General features: G+C 40.9%; 1 protein-coding gene across 9 annotated transcripts in view; it reads left to right on the top strand.

Annotated features, from left to right (window-relative positions):
• The window catches only part of LOC147034931 (DNA (cytosine-5)-methyltransferase 3A-like), a 516,888-nt gene that overhangs the window by 464,297 nt on the left and 28,224 nt on the right, over positions 1-24,367 (top strand). For all 9 annotated transcript variants that reach the window (XM_085891359.1, XM_085891342.1, XM_085891335.1 and 6 more), the window contains one exon: positions 16,525-16,643. In XM_085891359.1, the coding sequence (XP_085747485.1) occupies positions 16,525-16,643 (119 nt within the window). The remainder of the gene's footprint in view (positions 1-16,524; positions 16,644-24,367) is intronic.

Below are 24,367 nucleotides of genomic sequence, written 5' to 3' on the forward strand. Positions count from 1 at the left end.
CCCCTCTGTTGTTACTACCCACTGTACCTCATATCAAGCCATCACCAATGAGCCTTTTCTGCTCCTCATCCAGCACCCTCCCCAAGCTCTTCTGCAATCCCCCACACTCTTTCAATAACTCTCCTTTCCTCACTCCCTCCTCCATAGTCCTACCCTCCCACTCCCCTCCTCTCCCCTGCGCCCAAAACCTCCTCCCCTCCCTCTTCCTTAACAGTGAGGACCTCAAACATCTCAAACCTGACAGATCTTTCCAGACAGGTAACCATTGACAAACCAGACTTGATCTGCTTAACACAAACTTTCCTCCTTCAAGATGTCTCTGACTCCCGAGTATCTCTCCCCGGTTACTCCCTCCTCCGGTAGGACTGACCTGAGCCTCGTCCTGGTGGAGGTGTTGCTCTCTTCATCAAAGACACTATTCCTCACTCTCCATGCACTGCCTTCTCTCCCCCACAACCCCAGGAATACCTCTGGCTATGGCTTCCCCTCCACTCCAACCTCATTTTTATATGTGTTGTGCTGTCCACCAAACAATGATGACTCCATTTACACCACACTATCCGAAAACATGGACCAACATCTATCTTCTCATCCAAAATCTCTCTTCCTCATATGTGGTGACTTCAATTGTCACAATGCCAGTTGGCTGGATGTGGGTACCTCTCTCTCCTGTCATGGCACTTCAGCAAAAGATTTTGGTGACTCATTGGAACTGACACAATCTGTCAAATTCCCGACCCGGATCTCAACCAACGGTACTCAATCTGTTCTGGATATTATTTTGACTAATTTCCCTGAAAATATCTGCTTTTCTTCCTCTGCTCCAATCGGTTCATCTGCCCACATGCTTGTCAAAGTAGACATCTCTCTGGCTGTTATTAGAGGATCACATCTGCACCATCGAGTCTGGCATTTCACTTAGGCTGACTGGTGGGGAATTCAAGCAGCAATCAAACTTCTCAACTGGACTCCCATCTCCACTTCCTCCAACATCAACTCATCCCAGGAATTATTTTAAAGAAACTTGCTCTCTCTCATGCATAGATTTATCCCATCTCGTCTTCAGTTGTCCTCCCCTTCCTCCCGCCCATGGTGCACTTGAGCTTGTGGTGAGGCAGTGGTCCTGAATCAACATGCCTTCACCTCATGGAAGTCCAATCCAAATGAAGGCAATCTCAATTCCTTCCACAAAGCTTGGAACAAGTGTGTGTCTACCCACAGGAGAGCCAGAAAACAACATCTTTATAATCTCAAGTCTGATCTCTCAAACCTGTCTCCTCCAAATCCAAGTGGTGTCGAATCAAGTCTGTTTCTGGTGTATGTTCCCCCTCCACCCCACCCCCCTCCCCCTTACTTCAAATCGCCGCACAGCTGACACTACATGGGAAAAGGCTGAATGCCTAAACTCCATGTTTCCTTCTAAATCTTGTGTCCCAAATCCATTTCTGTACCCACCTTACCCAGTCGCACCCAGCTGTTTCTGGACTCTGTTTCCTTTTGTTCTGACAAGGTGGAGAGCTTGCTGACAAACCTCGACTCAGATTCTGCAACCGGTCCAGACGGCATCAGCCCACGTGTCCTCAAAGCCTGCTCTTCTGCTCTTGCTCACCCTCTCTCTGTTCTATTCACCCTCTCATTTTCTCAACGTCATCTGCCATCTGCTTGGAAATCAGCAAACATTATCGCTCTGTATAGAAATGGAGCAAAACCAGATCCCTGCAACTACAGACCAATCAGCCTTCTCCCAATCATCAGCAAGGTTATGGAATCCATCATCGCTTCAGACATGAAATCCTTCCTCTTCCTAAATGGCTTGATTTACGATCATCAATTTGGATTCAGACCAGGTCACTCTACCCTGGATATGCTGTTTCTGCTCTCCCAACTATGGATGGAGATCCTCAATGCCAGACATGAAATCAGAGCCATCTCCCGAGACATATTGCATGCCGTCGATACAGTCTGGCACCCTACCCTGCTCACCAAACTCTCCTCCTATGGTATCCAAGGACATCTCCACTCATGGCTCAGAGACTTTCTCTCCTGTTGTAGCCAATGTGTGGCCCTAAATGGAGTTCTCTCATCCCCTCTTCCTGTCCAGACTGGAGTTCCTCAAGGCAGTGTTCTGGGCCCTGTTTTTTTCTGGTTTTCTTTCATGATCTCTCCAACTCTGGAAAATCCTGTTTATCTCCTTGCTGATGACTACACCCTCTGCTGTTCCATCTGTCATCCGTCAGATCAGAAAGCAGCAGCGTCTTCACTCCTGCATATCTGGATAAAATCACAAGCTGGTCCAACACGTGGATCATGTCTTTCAATCCTGACAAATCTCACTCTCTCACTGTGTCTCTCCAAAACGACCATCTGGAACCCTCCCCACCCCCCCCCCATGTACTTCCTCAACAATCTTCTTGAAGAAGTCCTTTCATTCAAGCTTCTGGGTCTCACTATCTGGCATGATCTTTCCTGGCAAAGCCAAATTTCCAAGCTGGCCTCCAAAACCTGTTGCCGACTGGGCATCATTCATCATGCAAAGTCATTCCTTGGCACACCTAAGCTCCTGAACACATGCAAAACTTTTGTCCACAGCCTGATGGGGTACTGCTCTCCCCTCTGTGCTGGTGCTCCTGCCTCTCACCTTTCTCGGATTCACGCTGTGGAAACCAAGGTATTTAGGATCATTGGTATGTCCCGCAATGAGGCTGAGTCTTTGATTCTCTCACTCTCACCGCAGGCAGGTCGGTGTTCTTTCTGTCTTCTACCATCTCCTCTCTGGCCTCGCTCCTCCAGCTCTGTCTGAGATGTGTCCCCTCAAAAATTTCTGCAGGGTGCTCAAGGCCTGCCAGCAACCCCCTTCTGGTAAAACTACCAAAATCAGGAATCACTGCTCACCTTCACTCTTTCATTCCTCTTTTTTTTCCCACCTTTGTAACAAACTCCCACACTCTCTTCAATCCCTCTCTTCCCTCCAGGTCTTCAAAACAGCTGTTCACCACCATCTGTTTTCCCCCATCCAAAACCATGATATTTTCTACCCCTGCTAATCCACCCCAAATCCACCTCCTTCAAATTCCCTGCTTTCCTTCCTGAAAGTCCCTGTCGTGTAAGGTCCTGAAAGTCCATGTTTTGTCCATCTTGTTCACCCTGTGTACCCCTCCCCATCCCTCTCTCTCTTCCACAGATCTCCACATGTCTCTGTTCCCCATCTTTTTTTTTTTCCTTCCCTCTCCCACCCCTCTTGTTTCCTGCTCACCTTGTTGTACGTTCTGTGTGTTAGTTCCCACACGAGCCTTGATGGTGTATTCAAAATAATCAAAAGAAAATTAAAAACATGCTGAGCACTTATGTCTCCTTTTTGCACAATTTTCACAATACGGAGTTGTCATCAATTCGACAAAATGTCAGTTTGGTGTCGCAACGCTCACCTTTCTCGGTCATGTGGTCAATGAGAGTGGTATTTCCCCCCTACCTGATACAGTGAAGACCATCCAAGGTTTCCCAACTCCTCGCTCACTGCACAAACCTCATGAATTTCTCCGTTTGGTAAATTTCTACCGACGGTTCATACCACGATGTGCCGACCTCGTGCAGTCGCTTCACTGACGTTTTTAAGAACAAGACCAAGAAGAACTTGGCTATCGTTCTTGGTGAGATCGAGCTTGCATCATTTCAAAAGGTTACATTTGCACTGTCCCAAGCTAAACTACTTGTACGCACCAAGACTGATGCACCGCTGTATGTATTCACTGATGCTTCAGACGTATATGTTGGAGGTGTTTTACAACAACACAGTGGTGGGGAGTGACAAGCTTTGTACTTCTTCCCAAAACAGCTTCAACCTGCTGAGATAAGGTCCAGCAACTTTGCTCATGAATTCCTCGCAGTTTATCTGTGTCAATCATTTCAAACATCTTTCAGGGGTGTATCCTTTTTGTGTGAACACCGATCAAAAGCCACTCATCTGTGCACTCCAGTCCAAGCCAGACAAACATTCTCCACATAACATTTTCCAATTGAATTACATTTCCCAATTCACTTCTGACTCGAGGCACATTTTGGGCAACGACAATGCAGCAGCCGATGCATTATCACTTATGGACGTAAATGCCCTGCAAACATCAGCCGTCATCAATTTTGATCAAGTGTCAAAGTTCTAAAGTGCACCGATGCTCATAAACATCCCTATGCACTTTTGCAACAGCAGATGTGCTAATTCAATTTGTGGGACCTCTTCCTCCATGTGACGGGCAAACATATATGATCACTTGCATCGACAGATTTACACACTGGCCGGAAGCTATACCTATTCCAAATATTACACTGGAGAACGTAGCTCATGTTGTCATTACACGATGGGGGTGAATTTTGAAGTACGTTCGACCATCACAAAAGATCAAGGTCGTAAATTTGAGTCTTCCCATTTTCAAACACTTGTGGAGATTCCAGGCTGTAGATGAATCAGAATGACATTTTGTTATCCTTATTCTCATGCAATGGTGGAGCATTTTTCAATCGACTGCTTTCAGCTGGACTCAATGCTCATGTTGACACACGATGGATTGAGGCACTTCCTTTTAGCTTGCTGGGCATTTGGACAGCAGTCAAGTCTGATATGGGGTGTCCTATGGCTGAATTTGTCGACTAGACCACCATTCCATCACCAGGAGAGTTCGTCGCACCAAGTCAGAGTATGAGTGACTTGGATCCCAGCAGCTTTGTACACCGGTTGAATCGACACATGCATAATCTCCCACCTTTACCCTCAAGGCCCCAACACAGCCAACCACAGGTCCATGCAGATTTCAATTCATGCACTCACGTCTTTGTATGACATGATGCAGTGGGAAAGCCTCGACAACCACCATATGCATGCTGTACATACATACATACATACATTATGAGCATGTGCCACAGCACTTTGCTACGTCAACTTTCTGCTGGAACTCCAGGTGCTGCCGTCTGGCCATCCCCCCAGGGAGATGCCTGGCCCATCCCCATCTCTTAGGGACAGGACATTCCAGGCACCCACCCAAAGGAAATACGTCAGGTTAAACCGAGGAGACCACTTTCTGGAGGACGACACCTCAGCACCACCCCACCAGACACTACAGTGTGCTTTGTGGGGTGAAGCATTTTGTTGTGGCCAGAGTGCAAACCCTGCCACCAACCTCCGAAGGAAGGTAACCAACTGGAGCAGGATGTCCGCAAACACAGTTGGCAACACATATGGATGGCCGTTGGCTCACAAGGAGCTCGCACTCCCTTTGGCAGGTTTTGTATTTGATCCTGCTGGGTGGCCATGTCCATACACCGTCCACACCCTGGGGACCTGGTGGGGAAAGCCAACTTAGTCGCCGAAACTCGACCATGAACAGGTTAGCATGGGTTTTACATGATGCCCGTCGCAAGTCCAGATCTGATCTGGCCTGACCTTCCACCATATCATGGGCCTTATCTAGTACTTTGATGGTCTGAGAAGTTTTTTCACGCTGGAGATGAAAGACAAACATGAATGTGTCAACATAGATCATGTGAAACCAGCCCACATCGAATACTGCTCTACTTCTACCTCCTCAAGTGCAACCTCGACTTCACAGGTCATCGAGTCTTTCTCTACGACATCACCGACTGAACCAGCATCTTCAATTCAGAAACATGAAAGGAGGAAAACAAGAGCAGGCAGACATGTTAATTGGCCAGCCCACTATGTACAAGTTTTCACCATCAACTGAAAACGTTGCATTTACGATTTTCACTTTTTTTATTAATTCACGACATGACTTATCGGCTGCTACCCGCATCATCGTTGTAACTCGCGATCTCGGTGGGAGATAATGTCGTGACCTGCTTGCAAGACTTCTGAACATGCGCAAACCTTTCCAGTATGTAATCTCGTGACTGTCTCATTGTCAGATATTATTGATTGCACTTGACCACCAATGGAGGACTTCCTTCTTGAGCGAACAAGCGGAAAGTATATTTTCGGGAGTTCAGCAGTTTTTGATTACGGCTCAATGGGATCTCTTCAAACTTCCATGTATCGTTGGGTTGTTCCCATAAAGCAAATAAAGTGAGGACTTCATGTTCTTGGCTTCCTTGTTCCGTTCGATATATAACCAAACTAACATCCTGCCTCATTCTTTTTCTGGTTAACTCGGCCATTTTGCTTTGATTTTTCCCGCCTGTTTTATGTCAAGAATGCTCTGCCAAGAATCGTTATTCTGACTTATTTTTGCCAACTACTTTTGGCCACCTGGACATTACATTTGTATATCAAGTTCGTTATTGAGCATATCCCCGATGCAGAGTGGCTCCACACATTAAAGTACCACGATTGAATCTCAATGAATCAGCGCTCCTCTGCCTTCTCCATGGCGATCTTGGGTTATTGTCTGTCTAAACTTCCTAGGTGTGGTGAGTTGGAATTTTTGTGTGTGGATTGAGATATTACAGCATGCGGAGTACAACAATTCGCACAATTCATTTCCTACAAATTAAATTGGAATATAATTAAGATTTTAAAGGCTGTAGATGTTACGGATCAGTAATATATATGACATTTGGAAATGTTGGTAAGGTATATTCTGTGGAAAAGGTAACTTGAATTAAATAAGTGTAGTGGTTACTGTACAAAAGGACACTCCTGCAAACATCTGCACACATATGTAGCGTTCGGCATAGTACAGGAATGTCAGTATTATTTTTGAGCAAAGCTGCGTCTCAGCTAAAATGTCCGAATAATGTGACAGCTATACTCCTTGAAAGAGAAACGGACTGGGAGAAAGCGTTATTATGGAGAGAGAGTCTTTGAAGACACCAAAGCATGCAGACCCCTCAACGCCAGGCCTCAGAGTGACTTTGTGTAAGACAATATATGGTGAGCAGGGAACCATACCTTCAGTGGAGGGAACAAAATGTGAACTAGAGAGAAGCAACAGCTGGGTGCATAGCACATCCAAGATGTTCGTTAAAAAAAGAAAAAGCAACAATGAGGGTGCTGAGAGGATCGCATGCTCGCCACGATGGAGAGTGTTGCATGTTGATCACAACCCTGACTCTCGAACCAGCTGCATCTTTGCAGATTCTGGTCGTCTTATCTGCTAGCTGGTTGGGTTATAGATGAATTTATCCTATCGTTCTGATGTCAGAGGCAACATGCAAGCAGTCAACATAATCCTACTGGTGTCACAGAGCTGTCATCTACGCAGACGAATCCTCTCTGGGCATATTGTCAAAACCAAGGCCAAGTTTTCCGTCCTCATCCTTCGGCACTGCTGGTCTACAGTGTGCTCCTTAACGGTGAGTAGTGGACTCGGATTTATCTGCTTGGTTCAGTGATATGAATATCACCCTCTGCGGACTTGCAATGCGACTGGCCAGTCAGCCGTCACTCCGTGTGCACTTATCGGGGCAACAGAGCCTGCTTCAAAAGTGAACACAACCGACTTTGACACCAATTCATACCCTGCTGGAGTTAATAAAAAACAACAAAAAAAAGAACGGGGTACATGAAATAAGTTGCCGACTTGAAAGTTGTGAGTTTATTCAAAATGCATTGAAACCTGTCATATGTAACTTTGGGAAGTTTGAAAATCATTGAGTGTTTCTTTTAAAATCATTATGATGGAATTTTATTAAATGGTATTCGTGTTTGAAAGTTAGACAGAAGGAATTAATAAATTACTTGTTAAATATCCTTGTTTCATGTCGTATGCTGATTTCACCTGTTTGACATTAGTCAGGACATATAATTGTCAGGAAAGCTTCTCTACCGTGCTCCCCTTTTGGTGATTGGGGCACTCACTTCGGTGCATGGACGGCAGCATGTAACAGTAGAAAAAAAAAGAACATTTTTTGGTTTTCCACCATTGATGCACCGTCTTATACACCACCTTATGCAACACGTTAAGTTAATTATTTGTGCTTGTTGTTTGTGTCCTTTATGACGTCCTTAAAAAAACAGTAAGTTTCCTGTTTGGGATTATTTTCAATTTTGTTTGACTGCGAGACAGGCAAACAGACTAAATTTTTTTTTAACCTTAGTCCTTTCTGCACATGCACTCTCAGGATGAGATTCCAAACAATTTGCCAAATTCAGAGCCAAAGTATTGCGAAACTGTAGGAGTGTATTTCTTGTTCCGATTCGTGTTCGACAGTGTTAAAAATATAAAATTCAATTGAAACTAGAACGGCACATGGAAGAGCACATACCTCCGGGTATGAAGAAGACACAGGACATAATGAGGCATTTGTTTACTTGTAAATTATAATATGGTCATTCGTAGAAAATGGACAAATTAACATGGTTTGTGGGATTCCCACATGGGATTCTAGCATCATAAGTCATGTCCTCTGATGGGAAAGTAAAATAGGCCAACTTCTGTACACATATATTTTGCTCCAATGATCACGGAAGAAGAGCAGCACAATGTGTTTTTTTATTGGATAACTTTTACACGATTTTGCTGGACTTGAAGAAGTAGTTTAAATGTTTTTAAAAGGTTACACTTCATCTTGAGAGAGAACATTTCATATGTAAAGCAAACCAGGATGTGATTGTTCAATAATGTATTAATTGTCCAACTTTGGTTACGGAAATATTTAAGCTAACAAATGTGGAAAATAAATCGAGTAATCAGATATGCACTTTAACCAACCTTATTGCATACATCATAAGATAAAGTTTCTTTTCAAATATGCTAGCACCGAATCACAGACCTTTTCAAGACAGACCAAGATTTGGGCAGCTGGAGGAGTAAGTGAGAGGTAACTATGAGGGAGCTTAATTTCCAGGTTGCTGTGTTACTTTTCCAAATTGTAAATTTCCTTCTGTCTCAACATCATGCTAAACAGCCTTTCTTCTGTCGACCTTATTTTTCATATTGTGCATGTTCCTGATCTGCTATGCAAGGAGATGCAATTAAATGATGCTACATCGAAACTGTGTTGCATATACATTTCTTGAATGTGCAACATTCTTTAAATTCACATACATCCTTTAACTTAACTCGCACTTCCACATTATTTATTCTTCCTTTCCAGACATATCATATTTTATCGAATGTACTGTCATAATATATTTTTCAGTTAAAAAGCTTGTGATTGCAAAATATATACCATGAGATGTATACCATATACTTGATTGCTGACAAGAAAGCCAGCTTAAAATTGTATCCACCTCCATTATCCATTGCCAAGGACAGTTTGTTCCATGATTTTGTGCTCTCTTTTTACACACTTAGAAATTTATTTTGTTGCCCACTGCCCCTCTGACAAGATCGGAGACAGGGGATCTGTCTCTACTTATTAGATTAAATTAAATCTAAATGTTAAAATTAGATCCATCTACTGCCCAACTGATCATCTGTCAATGTACTTTTGTGTATGCGAATTTTTTTTTTTTAAACGTTGAACATTTAGCCTTCATATTACAGATATCTATTCCTCATGATATTATCTCAACCTGATTGGATCACGGCTGTGATTGGTTGAATTATGTTGCTATGGAAACCATCTCGGTAACTTGGCTTGTATCTGCGATATTTCAAAAACCGTTCAATATTTAGCTTTCATATTACACAGACCTATTCCTGATACCACCCAAAAGGTGGGTGACCTTGAGTATCAACTACTTTTTTGTAACCTTATTTCAATACTATGGGAGATCAAGTCACCAAAAGAAACCTCAGAGGTAAGCATGATACTATCCTGCCTCTTCAAAGATAAGCCATTGTCTTTGTACAACAGAAGAATAAAAAGCTCAAGGGCTGCCTCATAGCTTTTATTATTTTTGTGTAAAAGATTGAGGCTTTTGGAAGAGTATGACGAGGGTATAAAGGCAATTTAATGGCAGTGTCGTAACGGAGCTATAATTGAATACAACATGATTCTGAATGAACTATCAACAAAAGAGGATAAAGAGGAGGATGAGGATCAATAAATTGCAACTTCGATGGCTGAGTGATTGTGGGCCAATGAGGGTCAGAAAGTTTGAAGATGGGGATTGGGTGTGATATGAAATGGTGCTGCACCACTTGCTTGAAATCCTGAAGAGTGCATTTGAACTCTCTTTGGAAGGCAGTTTGACAAACGGCAGAAAAAAAGAAAAAAATGTTGAAGATGGGTGGAAAGCCTGGATTTTTGGTAAGTTACCAAGGAGGGGATAACTGAAAGAACAGGTTAATTGAGAAGCTGGGAAGGGTCAATGAGCTGAATGAGCAAATTCAGCGAGACCAGAGGAAAGATGATTAAAAAAGAAAAAGCAGAGGCCACCGATCTGTACATGATGTGAGCAACTTTATATCAGTGGAGGAAGTCATACAGTCGCATATAAAGGTGGCTTTGTATGCCACGTGCATCAAGCTTGGCCAGCAGAGCAGGATGCCAGACTATCGAATACCTAAGATATATCCAGCAACATTGGCCTGACCTCCTGATTGAGATCTATGGCCTCCGACCATTGCTGAGAGAGGAGCAGCAGCATGTCCAGAGATGAGTGACCAGGATGGAATCCAAGATATTGGTCAGAAATCAGACTGTTTCGAAACAGGAAAGACGATGTCAGCAGAAATGATGGAATTAATGACTACTTATAAATGGAAGTAATCTTTCTGGTTTGAAGTTGAGAGGATTCCTTTTGGCACCCTTTTTGTGTTTCGTCCATGGGCTGGATAGGGTGACAGTGTACCGCTCCTCCGCATTTGTTACTCTCATTGGTTGATATATTTTTATTCCTTTGGATGTCCTGGGTAAAAAAAACAAGACGTTAACATGCAATATCTTGTGATGAAATTGTAATTTAGACACCCACTTGATAGGTATCCACAATCGCGTGAAAAAATTTTCCAACTCTGAAATTTCTCGGTACGGTTATTTAGCAGGTGCTTGTCTCAGTTTGATATACTGTTCGTTGAATGTTGCAAATCATATGAAAGGTTATTCAATTGCCTGTCCAAGGGTACATCAAATGTGCATTTCTGATGAATATTCATCCAAACAGAGTGTTGCAATCACAATGATAAACTAGAAGGGCACATGGTAGAGCGCATACCTCCACCACACAATGCCTGATCCACAAGAACATATCCGGCCCAATACATTTTTCAAATATCATGATATATATATATATATATATATATATATATATATATATATATATATATATATATATATATATATATATATAGTTTTTAGCCCCATCTCTCAATGGTGAAGAATCGCTTTTAAAATTAAATAATTTTCATATCCGGATTTGGAGCTTCACCAAAATCGAATAGTTTCGTCCTTGTCACACACCCAACCTGTCCACCAAGTTTCGTCCGAATTCGTCCAAAACCTTTTTGAGGTATCCTGTGATATATATTGGTTTAGCCCAATAGCAATGGTGAAGAATCACTTAAAAAATTATCAGACCCAGATCCAGATTCGGATCTTCACCAAAATTGAAACAATTCTTCCTGGTCACACACACACAACTATGTCCACCAAGTTTCGTTTGAATCTGTCCACAACTTTTTGAGATATCGTGCTTTCTATCATTTTTGGCCCCTTCTCTCATTGGTGAAGCATCATTGAAAAAACTATTGTAGCCGGATCCTAATCCTGATCCTCACCAAAATATAATGACTTCATCCTGTCACACACCCAACCTGTCCACAAAATTTCATCTGAATCTGTCAACAACCTTTTGAGATATCCTGCACACAAACAAACAAACAGACAGACAGAAAGGAGTGAAAACATAACCTCCTTCACCTTCGGTGGCAGAGGAAATAATCAAAGCAAACACCATCAAATTTCTCAATTCAATTTACAGGACTTATTCTGATATATATATATATATATATATATATATATATATATATATATATATATATATATATATATATATATGTATATATATATATATATATATATATATATATAACTGTTTAAGCTACTGGATTTATTAGAGGGATCACTTCGTAATGTTTTGAGACCAAACTTGATAGCTTGTGATGATTTTGCAGTGTCCACAGCCAAGGTGTTATAATTACATCATCACACAATTTGTCCACATCATGGTTCCTCACAAATAATGCTTTTTCTTTTTCGTCGTCTCTGGGTGATCCATTCCTCAGCTTTGGATGGTATCAGTCAATGTTATCGGTGGGAAAGAAGCACCGCCACCAGCACAGTTGCCACCACCAATAATGGCGTGTCTACATTAGGTACCATGATCAAACATCACAACTGCAGCAATAATGTGGCTTCATAGATTTTGTTTGAACATTTGATTGAGTATTTTCCTCGATCGTTGTTGTGATTACAATCTGCACACTGATTAGGTGATTATTTATCAGATATGCATAATATTTACATCACTGAAGAAGGAAATCAATTACTGTTCTGTTCCAAGTATTCTATATTATTGCAACATTCAAAATGGGATGGACAGTCTTTTAAGCAACCACACAAACCCCTTAAATTTAAACATGCAAAATCACTTTTTATAAGATCTGCTAATTCATCTATAAATATCGGGTCCAAAGTATGATTCTATCCAAAAATATAAAACTGAACATAATTTTTCTCATCTGGGACCTCCAAATGAACAATAAAATATCACTCATGTAAGGTTAGAGTGTAGTAGGTGAATTCTGAATCCCCATTGGTTAGAATGTAGTAGGTGAATTCTGAATCCCCAGAGGTTTGAGTGTAGTAGGTGAACTCTAAATCCCCATAGGTTAGAGTGTAGTCGGTGAACTCTGAACCTCCATCAGTTGGAGTGTAGTCAGTGAATTCTGAATTCCCAGAGGTTTGAGTGTAGTTGGTGAACTCTAAATCCCCATAGGTTAGAGTGTAGTAGGTGAACTCTGAACCTCCATAGGTTAGAGTGTAGTTGGTGAACTCTGAACCTCCATAGGTTAGAGTGTAGTTGGTGAACTCAACCTCCATAGGTTAGAGTGTAGTAGGTGAATTCTGAATCCCCATAGGTTAGAGTGCAGTCGGTGAACTCTGAACCTCCATAGGTTAGAGTGTAGTTGGTGAACTCTGAACCTCCATAGGTTAGAGTGTAGTCGGTGAACTCTGAACCTCCATAGGTTAGAATGTAGTTGGTGAACGCTGAACCTCCATAGGTTAGAGTGTAGTAGTTGAATTCTGAATCCCCATAGGTTAGAGTGTAGTTGGTGAAATCTGAACCTCCATAGCTTAGAGTGTAGTAGGTGAATTCTGAATCCGCAGAGGTTTGAGTGTAGTAGGTGAACTCTGTATCCCCATAGGTTAGAGTGTCGTTGGTGAACTCTGAATCTCCATAGGTTGGAGTGCAGTCGGTGAACTCAGAACCTCCATAGGTTAGAGTGTTGTCGGTGAACTCTGAATTTCCATCGCCCATAGACTGAAAAGTCATTTGCGATCAGCCATGATGTGAATAAATTTCACGTTGATGTCATCTTAATACCTTAGCTGTGAGTACTGAAATATTATCACAAGCTCTCAAATTTGGTCTCAAAACTTTATATTGTCATCCCTTCAATAGAATCTAGTCAATTAAACAGTACTTGAGGTTATATATCAAAATAATCAGGATAAGTCTTGTTAATTCGATTGAGAAATTTGACGAAGTGTTTGCTTTGATAATTATTTGTCATTGCGATAGCATGACTGTTTGGATGAATATTCATCAGAAATGCACACTTGATACAACAAGGAACAAGCAATTGAACAACCTTTCAAGGAAAAGTGTATTCAAACTGAGACAGGCACCTGCTCAACAACCATACCAAGAAATTTCAGAGTTCGAAAAATTGCTTCACGTGATTATGGATATCTATCAACGGCATGTCTAAAGTACAATTTCATCTCAAGTTATTGTGTGTTAACATCTTAGATTTTACGTGTTAACATCTTGTTTTTTCTCACACCAGACATCCCAAGGAACATATATCAACCAGGTAGAGTACTGGGGGTGGATTGGTGCACGCGAGCTCTGCCCAGCCCATAGGCTAGTATGGGAGTGATGTTTGCTGACTTCCAAGCAGAGGTGAGTGAGCCCAAAGACTGCCAAAAGAGTACAGACAAAGGAAATGCAAGAGCAGCAGAGAAGGGTTCAAGAATATGGCCAGAGATGCCAATTGGGAAGGTCGCCAAAGCACGGTCGAGACCAGACAGAACTTGTCTCATCTGTCACATCCAGTCTACTTCAAAGCAGTTTGATGGCTGAGCAGACGTGTCACTTTGAAGTGCTTCTTTCTTCTGAGAGAAATCGTAGCCGAATTTATGAATTAAATAGGGTTACATATACATCATATTTCTGAGTGGCTGCATTCATCTGGCATTCTTCGTTGACAGCACCACTCTTCTCAACGAAATGACTCAGTGTACAGGGCCATGGAGATTTCATATATACTCTAATTGACAGTTATGTCCTTTTTTTTTGCATATATTGTCGAGACTCGTATGAGAGCTAACACACAACACACAGCAAGGGGGGGGGGGCATGAGACAAGAGGGGCGGTAGAGGGAAGGACAAAACATTGGGGAACAGATACATTAGGAGATCTGTGGAAGGAAGAGGGATTGGGTGGGGAACACGGGGCATACAAGATGGACATTACAGGGCCTTTCAGGAAGGAAAGGAAGGAATTTGAAGGAGGTGGGTTTGGGGTGGATTCAGGGGGTAGAAAAGATTGAGCTTTTGGATGGGGGAAGATAAGAGGTGGTGGTGAACAGCTGTTTTGAAGGCCTGGAGGGAAGAATGGGATTGAAGAGAGTGTGCGAGTATATTCCAAAGGCGGGAAAAAAGACAAATGAAAGAGTGAAGGTGAGCAGTGATTCATGATTTTGGTAGATTTACCAGAAAGGGGTTGCTGGCAGACCTTGAGCGCCCTGCGGAAATATTGGGGGTGCATATCACAGACAGAGTGGGGGGGGTGGTGAGACAAGACTGGAGTGTAGATGGTAGAAGACAGAAAGACCACCAATCTGCCTGTGGTTAGAGAGTGAGAGGCCAAAAGACTCAGCCTCACCATGGGAGATACCAATGGTCCTAAATGCCCTGGTTTCCACAACGTGAAGCCGAGAAAGGTGAGAGGCAGGAGCACCAGCCGAGAGGGGAGAGCAGTACTCCATCAGGCTGCAGACGACAGCTTTGTATGTGGCCAGGAGCTCAGGTGGGCTGAGGAAGGACCTTGTATGATGGAGGATTCCCAGTCGGTGACTGGCTTTGGAGGCCAGTTTGGAAATGTCGCTTTCCCAGGAATGATCATGGCAGATAGTGAGACCCAGAAGCATGAATGAGAGGACTTCTTCCAGAGGATTGTTCAGAAAGTGGATGGGGGGGAGTGGGATTCTAAAAGGTCCTTTCAGAGAGACATTGTGAGAGTGTGAGATGATGCTTTCTTCTCACACTCTCACTCTGGTCCTTTTTTATTCTTTTTGGTCCTTTGACTAAAAATTCAAATTACTGTAGAAGCATCTGATGGATGACAATGTAATTTATTTCCCAACGTGCAAAGAACTCTTTGAAGAGGAAACTTTGGACATTGTGTTGGACCTCCTGTGCCTTAAAAGTTCTTCCAGATCAATTGCTTGCAGGAAGAATTCAGCTGGTGCTTCTTGGACATCAGGTCTCAAGAGAACATTTGCCTTTTTCTATATCCCTTTACACGTGACCTGAAATGTTCGAGTGGATAACCAGTTACAGCTCTTTGACTTACAAGAGAGTATTGATCCAAAAGTATCATGTCGTGAACAAAGTCTGGCACAGTTCTATAAAGGATTTTTACCATGAACCTACTTTCAATTGGTCAGTACACCCATGTCTTCTCTTTTTTGAAGTATACGCACTTGCATGAAAACCTTATCCACCATGAACATCAAGAATATGAGGTTGAGATCACGCCTGGCTGATTACCACCTTCACTCAACTCAGTATTTCGAAATGCGACAAGTTTCAAACCATTTTTACCAAAAATTATTGCTGAGAAAAATCAACTGCAAAACTCTGATTGAAGCAAAAATGATGAAAGTTCCTCAAAATTTATTAAGTGTGACTACATCTTGAGGCAGGTAAAATTTCTTGGACATTTAGGTGTTTAATTACAGGATAATTATATCATTCAAGCTCATCACCCATTGCCCAACTCTTCAAGTGGCTATTCTTGAGCAAAGTTCTGGGAACCCCTGCTTTGGGCTCTTTCATTTGTAATACCTCAAATAATTGGCAATAAAGGCCTCTTTCAGACAGTCTCTTTCGTCCAAAAGTTTGTTTTTCCATGCAGATTTTTTTTCTTAATCACATATGCTGTAATTATTGTCAATAATTTTCCATTTTTTGGCCCAAGAAGCCATCAAACAACTTCACACAAAAGCCATGGTGAAACAAAACAAGATAATTGAAAGTCTGGAAATCATGGCACCTGCCAATTCATAACTGTGAAGATGATGGCTAGCTGGATGAGGTCTTCGGCCTCAGGGTATGATCATATGTGATGCTGGAAATTACATGACATTGTCATCACAAATTGTTTCTTCTTTCTGCAGTTCAACAAAGTACGAACGATAACAACAAAATCAAACTCCATCAGGCAGGGGAAAGAACAGCATTACCCAGTCATCATGAATGGGAAGGAGGATGTGCTTTGGAGCACTGAAATGGAGAGGTGAGTCATATACAAAAACATTGTTTTCTGCATTGCATAAGTCTGAGCCATTATTTTAGTTCAAGGTTTTAAAGGTTGGAAATCAATGAAAATACAAGTGTCTTTCATGATATAAAATAACAAGGTGGCCTTACAAGTGTCTAAACAGCTTGTTTGTCTCCTGATCGGGAAAAGCACATATATATATATATATATATATATATATATATATATATATATATATATATATATATATATATATATATATATATATATATATATATAGGCCTATATATATATATATATATATATATATATATATATATATATATATATATATATATATATATATATATATATATATATATAGGCCTATATATATATAGGCCTATATATATATAGGCCTATATATATATAGGCCTATATATATATAGGCCTATATATATATAGGCCTATATATATATAGGCCTATATATATATAGGCCTATATATATATAGGCCTATATATATACATATATATATATATATATATATATATATATATAGGCCTATATATATAGGCCTATATATATATACATATATATATATATATATATATATATATATATATATATATATATATATATATATATATATATGTAAACATTTTTTTAAATGTAAATGCATACAGGGATGAAATCTCAAAAAAACAATCAAACAAGGTAGGAATGTGTCGAAGAATACTCAATTCCTCTTGTACATTTGAACCATTTAATATATATGCATATGGAGAACCAGAGGAGATTCAATAACATAAGCAAGCAACACACTTTTCTGCTAATTCTGTAGTTCATGGATTTTTTGAGTTCTTGTATAATATGCAGGGGTAAGGGGGGGGGGTGGGTAAGATCAGCAGATAATATCTGGTCATCCTCGAGACAGAATGGCACCAAGACTGCAGCCCTTTGGGTGCTGGAAGAGATCACACAAGGCCCCTTCGTATTGGTTATCCAGAGGTCAGAGGTCAGCCCAAATTCAAAGGGTTGGGGAATGTTTTACTATCTGAAGTTTATAAAAGTCTGAAGATACATCGGCACATTACCTAAAAACATTCCATTTGAAGCCAGACTGAAGCCTCCAGCCAGACTTTCAGATGCTAATGTAATTGTTTTATATGAGAGTCCCTTAGATGTCCCTTAGATAAGATATATGTTTGAGTACATAGATGTAAGATATATTTTGTATTCAAATACATTTCCCAAAAAGCGTGATAAGAATACATTGTGCTATATGCTAAAAACATTTACTTTTTCAAGTTAATTATCAATCAAGTTGAAATAGCAACATTTTTAAAATCTTTTTATCACCCTTAAACCAATTATGCTAATTTTGGAGAAATTTGCATCCACAATCCTTCCTTTTTGTCATTCAGACAACATCACAATCAGTTTCAATTTTTTGAATTTAAAAAGTTCACAGAGGCAATTCCTGAATGAACACTATATTCCCGGGACATCAGCATCCAAGTGCAGACCACCGAGCTCAGCCCTCCCTTATCAAACTTCACCAATAAAGTTTCACACAACTTGCCAATCCATATTTGCTAGGAGGTGAACAGTGATACAAGGATGGAGACGCTGGTCCAGATGGGTGCTTGCGTACTCTGCGTTGTACTGGGTGTCAGGGCCTCGATCTTCTCCTACCTATGGTTCATGATGCCTGTGTGCATACAGTACCTCCAAAGAGGACGGTGTTGTCTCACCACAATGTTACATTTCATGATAAGGATCAGGGTTTTTTTGGTTTTTTTTTTGTCATTAATTGATGACAATAACTTGGGCGTTTAGAAAGCTCATGACATTTCTCCACCAAGGACGAAGAGGTGGCCACAAGCATTTCCCTTCCGAAATACAATGCCACTTTGCAGGGTAGATCTCGGTAGATAAATCTCGGTAGATAAACTCGGTAGATAAATCTCACCGAGTCTCCTTTCCCCCACCACAATCTCATGCTCCACCATGGTGAACGAGTGGATGAGAGTAGGTGGACGAGTTGGGCATTATGTGCAAGGTTCTTTTGCCAGAGTCCATCACATGCAGTATATTCAGATGCATATAGGAGCAGAGTGGCCAGTGTAGAAAGAGTATAGAGCGTAGAAAGTCTAGAACGCACACCACCCCAGAGCACGTCACCAGCATTGCACACTCCAATACTATGGTAGCAAGCTGTCCATGTGCTGATGCATGAAGAGATTCCATCAGTAATTCCAACACAGTGAGTACAATATGAAAGGGCCAGAAAGTTTCATTTCTTACAAATTGCAAACCAATGCTAAAAGACAGCAAGACTGATGACTGCCTCAGGGATAACATTTGCCTGTGGTCATATAACATGTTCCTTTTCAATTGCCTATGTACTTCTTAAATTGCAATGTTGCACAGATAATTAAATTACCTATCTGGATTGGGATTCTCATAAGGAAATGGTGTCTGAATAAACATTGTAGTGGTGGCGGCTTTTCTTTCAAAACGGTGATTGAACAATGAAGGTCATACAGTTATGGCGCATTTGAAGAATACGATCATAATTACAAGCAATAACAGCCCAATAAATATCCAATGCAATAATGTTGCCTTCCAGTTCCAAAAAATTCCCTTTAACCAAGACCCAAAATCCTATCCTTAATTATAATCATGGTATTTTACTCTCTGTCTTAATTTTGGCATATAACAGGTTCATATATACTTTTAATAACCAGAGAGTTGGTGTCAAAGCCACCCAATGCTCACCTGTTTATACATTTATCGTTTTTAAAAGACTAGTCTCATAATATTTTTAATAAAGCATTGCAGTGAAGTCTGATCCAAATAATTTTAAAGCAATATATGAATTTGTATATTGTAATCAGTAAACTAGTACACATATTTAATGAATGACAAGCGTCTAGTTTAAATAGGCGAGCATTGGGTGGCTTTGACACCATCTTATGTTGAAACTTTAAATAAATTTAAAATCATTTGTTAATTTCAACTTCACTACACCAATAGTATACCCCAAAGGAACCTCTATGCCAAATATCAGCATCCGAGTACACATATCAAATGAATGGCAAGCTTCTAAAAAATAACTTGCACCAAAAACTTTAACGTTGATTTGCTACAAAAATGTTAAGTTCAAAACAGGTCAAAAATTTAAAACATTTGAAATTATTTTTTTATTTCAACTTCACTACATCAATAATATACCCGAAAGGAACCTCCATGCCAAATATCAGCATCCTATTACACATAGTAAATGAATGGCAAGCTTCTAAATAACTTGCACCAAAAACTTTAACATTTTCATGCTCACGCTAACGCCGACGCTCACGCTCACGCCGGGAGTATCGCTATAGCTCTCTGTTCTTCGAACAGGCGCGCCAATAACTTGCACCAAAAAGTTTAACATTTTCATGCTCACGCTGACGCTGATGCTCATGCCGGGGGTATCGCTATAGCAATCTGTTCTTCGAACAGGCGAGCTAAAAATGATGTTAGATTTATTGAATGACTAAAATCCTGACATTAAATTTGTGTGCATGTTATCTTTAGAATAGCAGCTGGTGTGCAAAACTATCAGTTTGAATATTTATTGAGTCAAGCACTAAATGTTTTTGTTTTTTTAATATACAAACACAATCTATCGTTTGTCATATAAATTTTCCCATGCCTACAGTACAACGAATTAATCCCAAAGTCCTTCAGTATGTTGACTAAGTTTCCGATATTTTCTAGTCATAAAAAAAATCTCATGAGTTTAGTCTCGAACAGGCATTACACCATCATACGTCTTATTTTGCTTTCATCTATAAACTACATGAATTATTATTTAAAGTTAACAGATATTATTGATCATCATCATTATCAGGTCAAAATAACACCACATTAGTTATCAATCTTTATTTTACATAGCTTCCAGAACACGTCATCAAAATCATCGTTTTGCTCTGTCTATGAGAGGTACATGAAACTTGTGTGACCATTATCTTGGTAACAATCTTCTTCATGCAAATAGCAGGCAAATTATCCATACATTTTCCGAGGCAACAAACAACCAATGCAAGATTCTTGCTCCCCAAGTAACAATAAGAACAATTCCAGAATCATTCATATCCTGTCAGATATTTGCAATCACATTGGCTTTGCCTTCAATGTTTAACTCGCAAGTTTAATTCCCATAGAGTCAAGCTCCATTTCATCAATCTCTGATCTTTATCCTAATTTTTATAAAAAGTGAACAGATCGTGATCTGTAAAAACACTTACTGGAAAGGTAATTAAACCCAAGTATATCCCAAACCATTGCAAAGCTCGCACTGTGTGTGATATATACCTTCCTTAAACTTCTTCCATCCCTTGTTGTAAAACACTTGTTTGCTTCAAATAACTCCAGCCATTCCAGAAATCCCCACAGCAAGTTCCTGTCTACCTTCTGGTGCTATTTATCTCACCAATTGCTTTTACTTTTGCTGTTACAGCAGAACCGAACTCTTACGTGACCTCAGAATACAATCTATGCTCCCGATTTTTTTTTTTTGCCCACATTGATGGTCACTTTGATACCAGTCAGTATCCCTTCAGTAAATCACCTTATTTCTAAGCTTGGCTTGACCAGTCTCCTATCTCCACGTCATGATATCTCCGATCTCGACATCATGATCTCACATCTTGTCATTGCATCTCCTATCTCTACATCATTATATATTTAGTCTGTTTGGCCATGTACCTCCATCAACAAGTAAGCAAGTCTTCAATTTAATCTGAGACTTGATCTTGCCATTAGGATCTCAAATTTCCTAATATATGATTTAACTAGAATTAACACCTCCTGTTGTTCTGCCTCGGATAGGTGTTGTCCACAACATTGTAAACTCTTCTTACTACACATCTCATCCCGATCGTGCATCAACTACACTAATTATCAAAACATTGCAACATAATTGAAACTGTTTTTGTCCCACTGTTTTGTCCTTCCCACTCTCGCCCCTCTTGTCTCATGCCCCTCTTGTCTCATGCCCCTCTTGCTGTGCGTTGTGTGTTAGCTCTCATACGAGCCTCGACAAGGTATACAAAAAAAAAAGTTAATGGCTCTCTTGTGATGTCTTCACTGCAGACTCTCCTGTATCAGAAACGAGGATGTGTCTAGCCCCACCCCGGCACTCCACAGCAAAGTTCCACCATCTGGAGGGCTTTTTACTCCATCTGCAAATGCAAAACCTTGGCATGCATTCGTGTCAAATGGATAAAGTTTTCTTATTAACACCTTCGCTCTGGTGGTTACATTTTGTTTTTACGACACAGATATTTATCGACCCATTTAGAAAACATAGACCTTTACTTCGCTCTTCATGTACTAAAAATGCCATCATTGAAAAAATAACGATCTTTTGATCCTCTTTTCTGTCATTCTAAATTTCATTCTAATACCCCCAATGATGATTTGTCCACGCATAACATCAAATCCACATTTGTCAATGGGACATCCTTCAAATCAAAGCGTGACGTTAGTGCATACGTCATTATGTCCACACAGCCACGCGGTTCACTATTCCCTCTCACTAGTTGCCTATGTTACCATTCTGAATCCATCAGTCTTTGAATCCTAGAGGTTGGCTATTCATTCACCATTTCCTTCTAAAATTATAAAACATCGCGATTAAAATCACACACATACACACACACACACACACACACACACACACACACACACACACACACACACACACACACACACACACACACACACACACACACACACATACACACACACACACACACACACACACACACACACACACACACACACACACACACACACACTTGAGATTCGATTTTCGTGAAGATCCAAATCCGCTCTTTCAGTGAGAAACACAGTATAACTTATCTGGCCTGCTTGTGGAGGGAAAATCTACTGAAAGAAATACTGTTTGTGGGTGGGGGCATTCCTCCCCCCTTTTTAAATCCACATATGGATTCACTGCTTTTTTACTTGAATAGTTTGTTTTTCAGTACCCATGATGCAGTGTTGGGGTGCCGTATTGGTTGGCAGGTCAAACACGTGAGAAAAAGTTAAAAGTGCCTCTGCACCTTCTCCCCATCCACCGGTCGCATCTTAATCTTGGTGGATTGGCACAGAGGAAAATGCCGAACACTAACTGACCACATCATCCACAAGATGCCATTCAATTAATAATTTTATATGTTGCCTGTGATAACTCACCCACTCTCACAAAGAACACCATGGGGATCTTTAACAATTACAAAATAAAGCCGAGCCCTCAGTTTGTATTTAAAATAAATACAACTAGCATATACCCGTGCTCTGCACGGAGTTGAATGGGTGGCAAAAGGTGGATGAGGCATAATAGTTGATGTTATGAGAAGCTGGGGAGGGTGTCATTAGGGATTGATGCACTGTGGTTACCTGTCCTTAGTTTTCTGAAGGACCTCCCTGTAGATGACATTTTTGGTGAGTGTCTTGTTGCTGAATAGTCCTTGTGAGGAATTATTGTCCACTTTGATAGATATGTAGGAGTAACCGCTTGCACGTGAAAATGCAACATATATGAGTTGGCCATGGGATTACACGGTCTGGGAGGTATATTCCGAGTTTGTCAAATGTTTGGCCCTGGGATTTGTTTATGGTCATCGAGTATGCGAGTCTCACTGGAAATTGCATCCTCTGCAGTGTGACTGGAAGGTTGGTGTCTGATGGGGAAAGTTTAACATGATATAGGCCTAGCCCTTGACTGAACAGGAGCAGTAATACATAGATAAAAATAAATCTCAACTTCATATACAATGTTTCTTTTTACATTTTTTGTGTCAAATTCACCTGCTGAGGTAGTCATCATGTGCAGAAGAGGGTTTTACATTGCAGACGCTGTTTTCTCGGAGTGGCATTACCCCTCTCGGCGGTGACGGTCTGTTGACGACAGACGTAATGACGTCAGCGAATGACCGATGATGTCATGACGGAATTACGCCTCTCAGCGGTGACGTCACACGTCGCCATGCAAACAAATGTAAAACTTGGAAAATCGCCCAAAATTACCAAACCTGTCTGTCTGGCGCGATCTCACATAGCCCATGCTGTTCATTAGACCACAGAACACCCGCATGCCGAAAATGGCGACAATCCGTCTGGCAGTTTTGGAGGAGATATGTTAAATTACATGCAGACGTAAACAGAAATAATATATAGATATGTTGAATATCCTTCTATTAAGGCCGACGTCACATTTGCCACGGCGGTCGTGGGGTCTCCAAAATCTACGGCCACGAGCAATTATACGGTGGCCGCAGTATTTCCACGGTCACACAATGTAGCAGTCACATATGTTTTTATTTTTCGGGGAGCTGCACGGCTTATTTATAAATTGTGGAGACCGAAAACGTGGGGTTGCCGTACGGTCTTTGATTTGATGTCGCACGGTGACCTTAGGGCGTTCCTGCGGCGGCCATATAATTTTCAAGGCAGATGCAAAGTAGCCTCAAGGTGCCCGCAAGGCGACCACAGGGGGCCCTAAGGCGAACGTGCGGCCAGACGGACGGTAACGAATGGGTTAATTTTTTAAATTTTTTTTCCCAGTTTTTTTTTCCGCTTGTCGAATTGCTACGGTGAACGTAGAAATGAAAAAAAGTTATAACTCCGCGTTATAATTCCACGGCGACCTTACGACCTGTAAAATATAGCCAAATGGCGTAGGGCCACCCTGAGGCCACCGCA

The sequence above is a fragment of the Eptatretus burgeri genome, chromosome 1 (assembly GCF_056783735.1).
Source record: "Eptatretus burgeri isolate ZD-2024b chromosome 1, Ebu_testis_v1, whole genome shotgun sequence".
Classification (NCBI taxonomy): domain Eukaryota; kingdom Metazoa; phylum Chordata; class Myxini; order Myxiniformes; family Myxinidae; genus Eptatretus; species Eptatretus burgeri.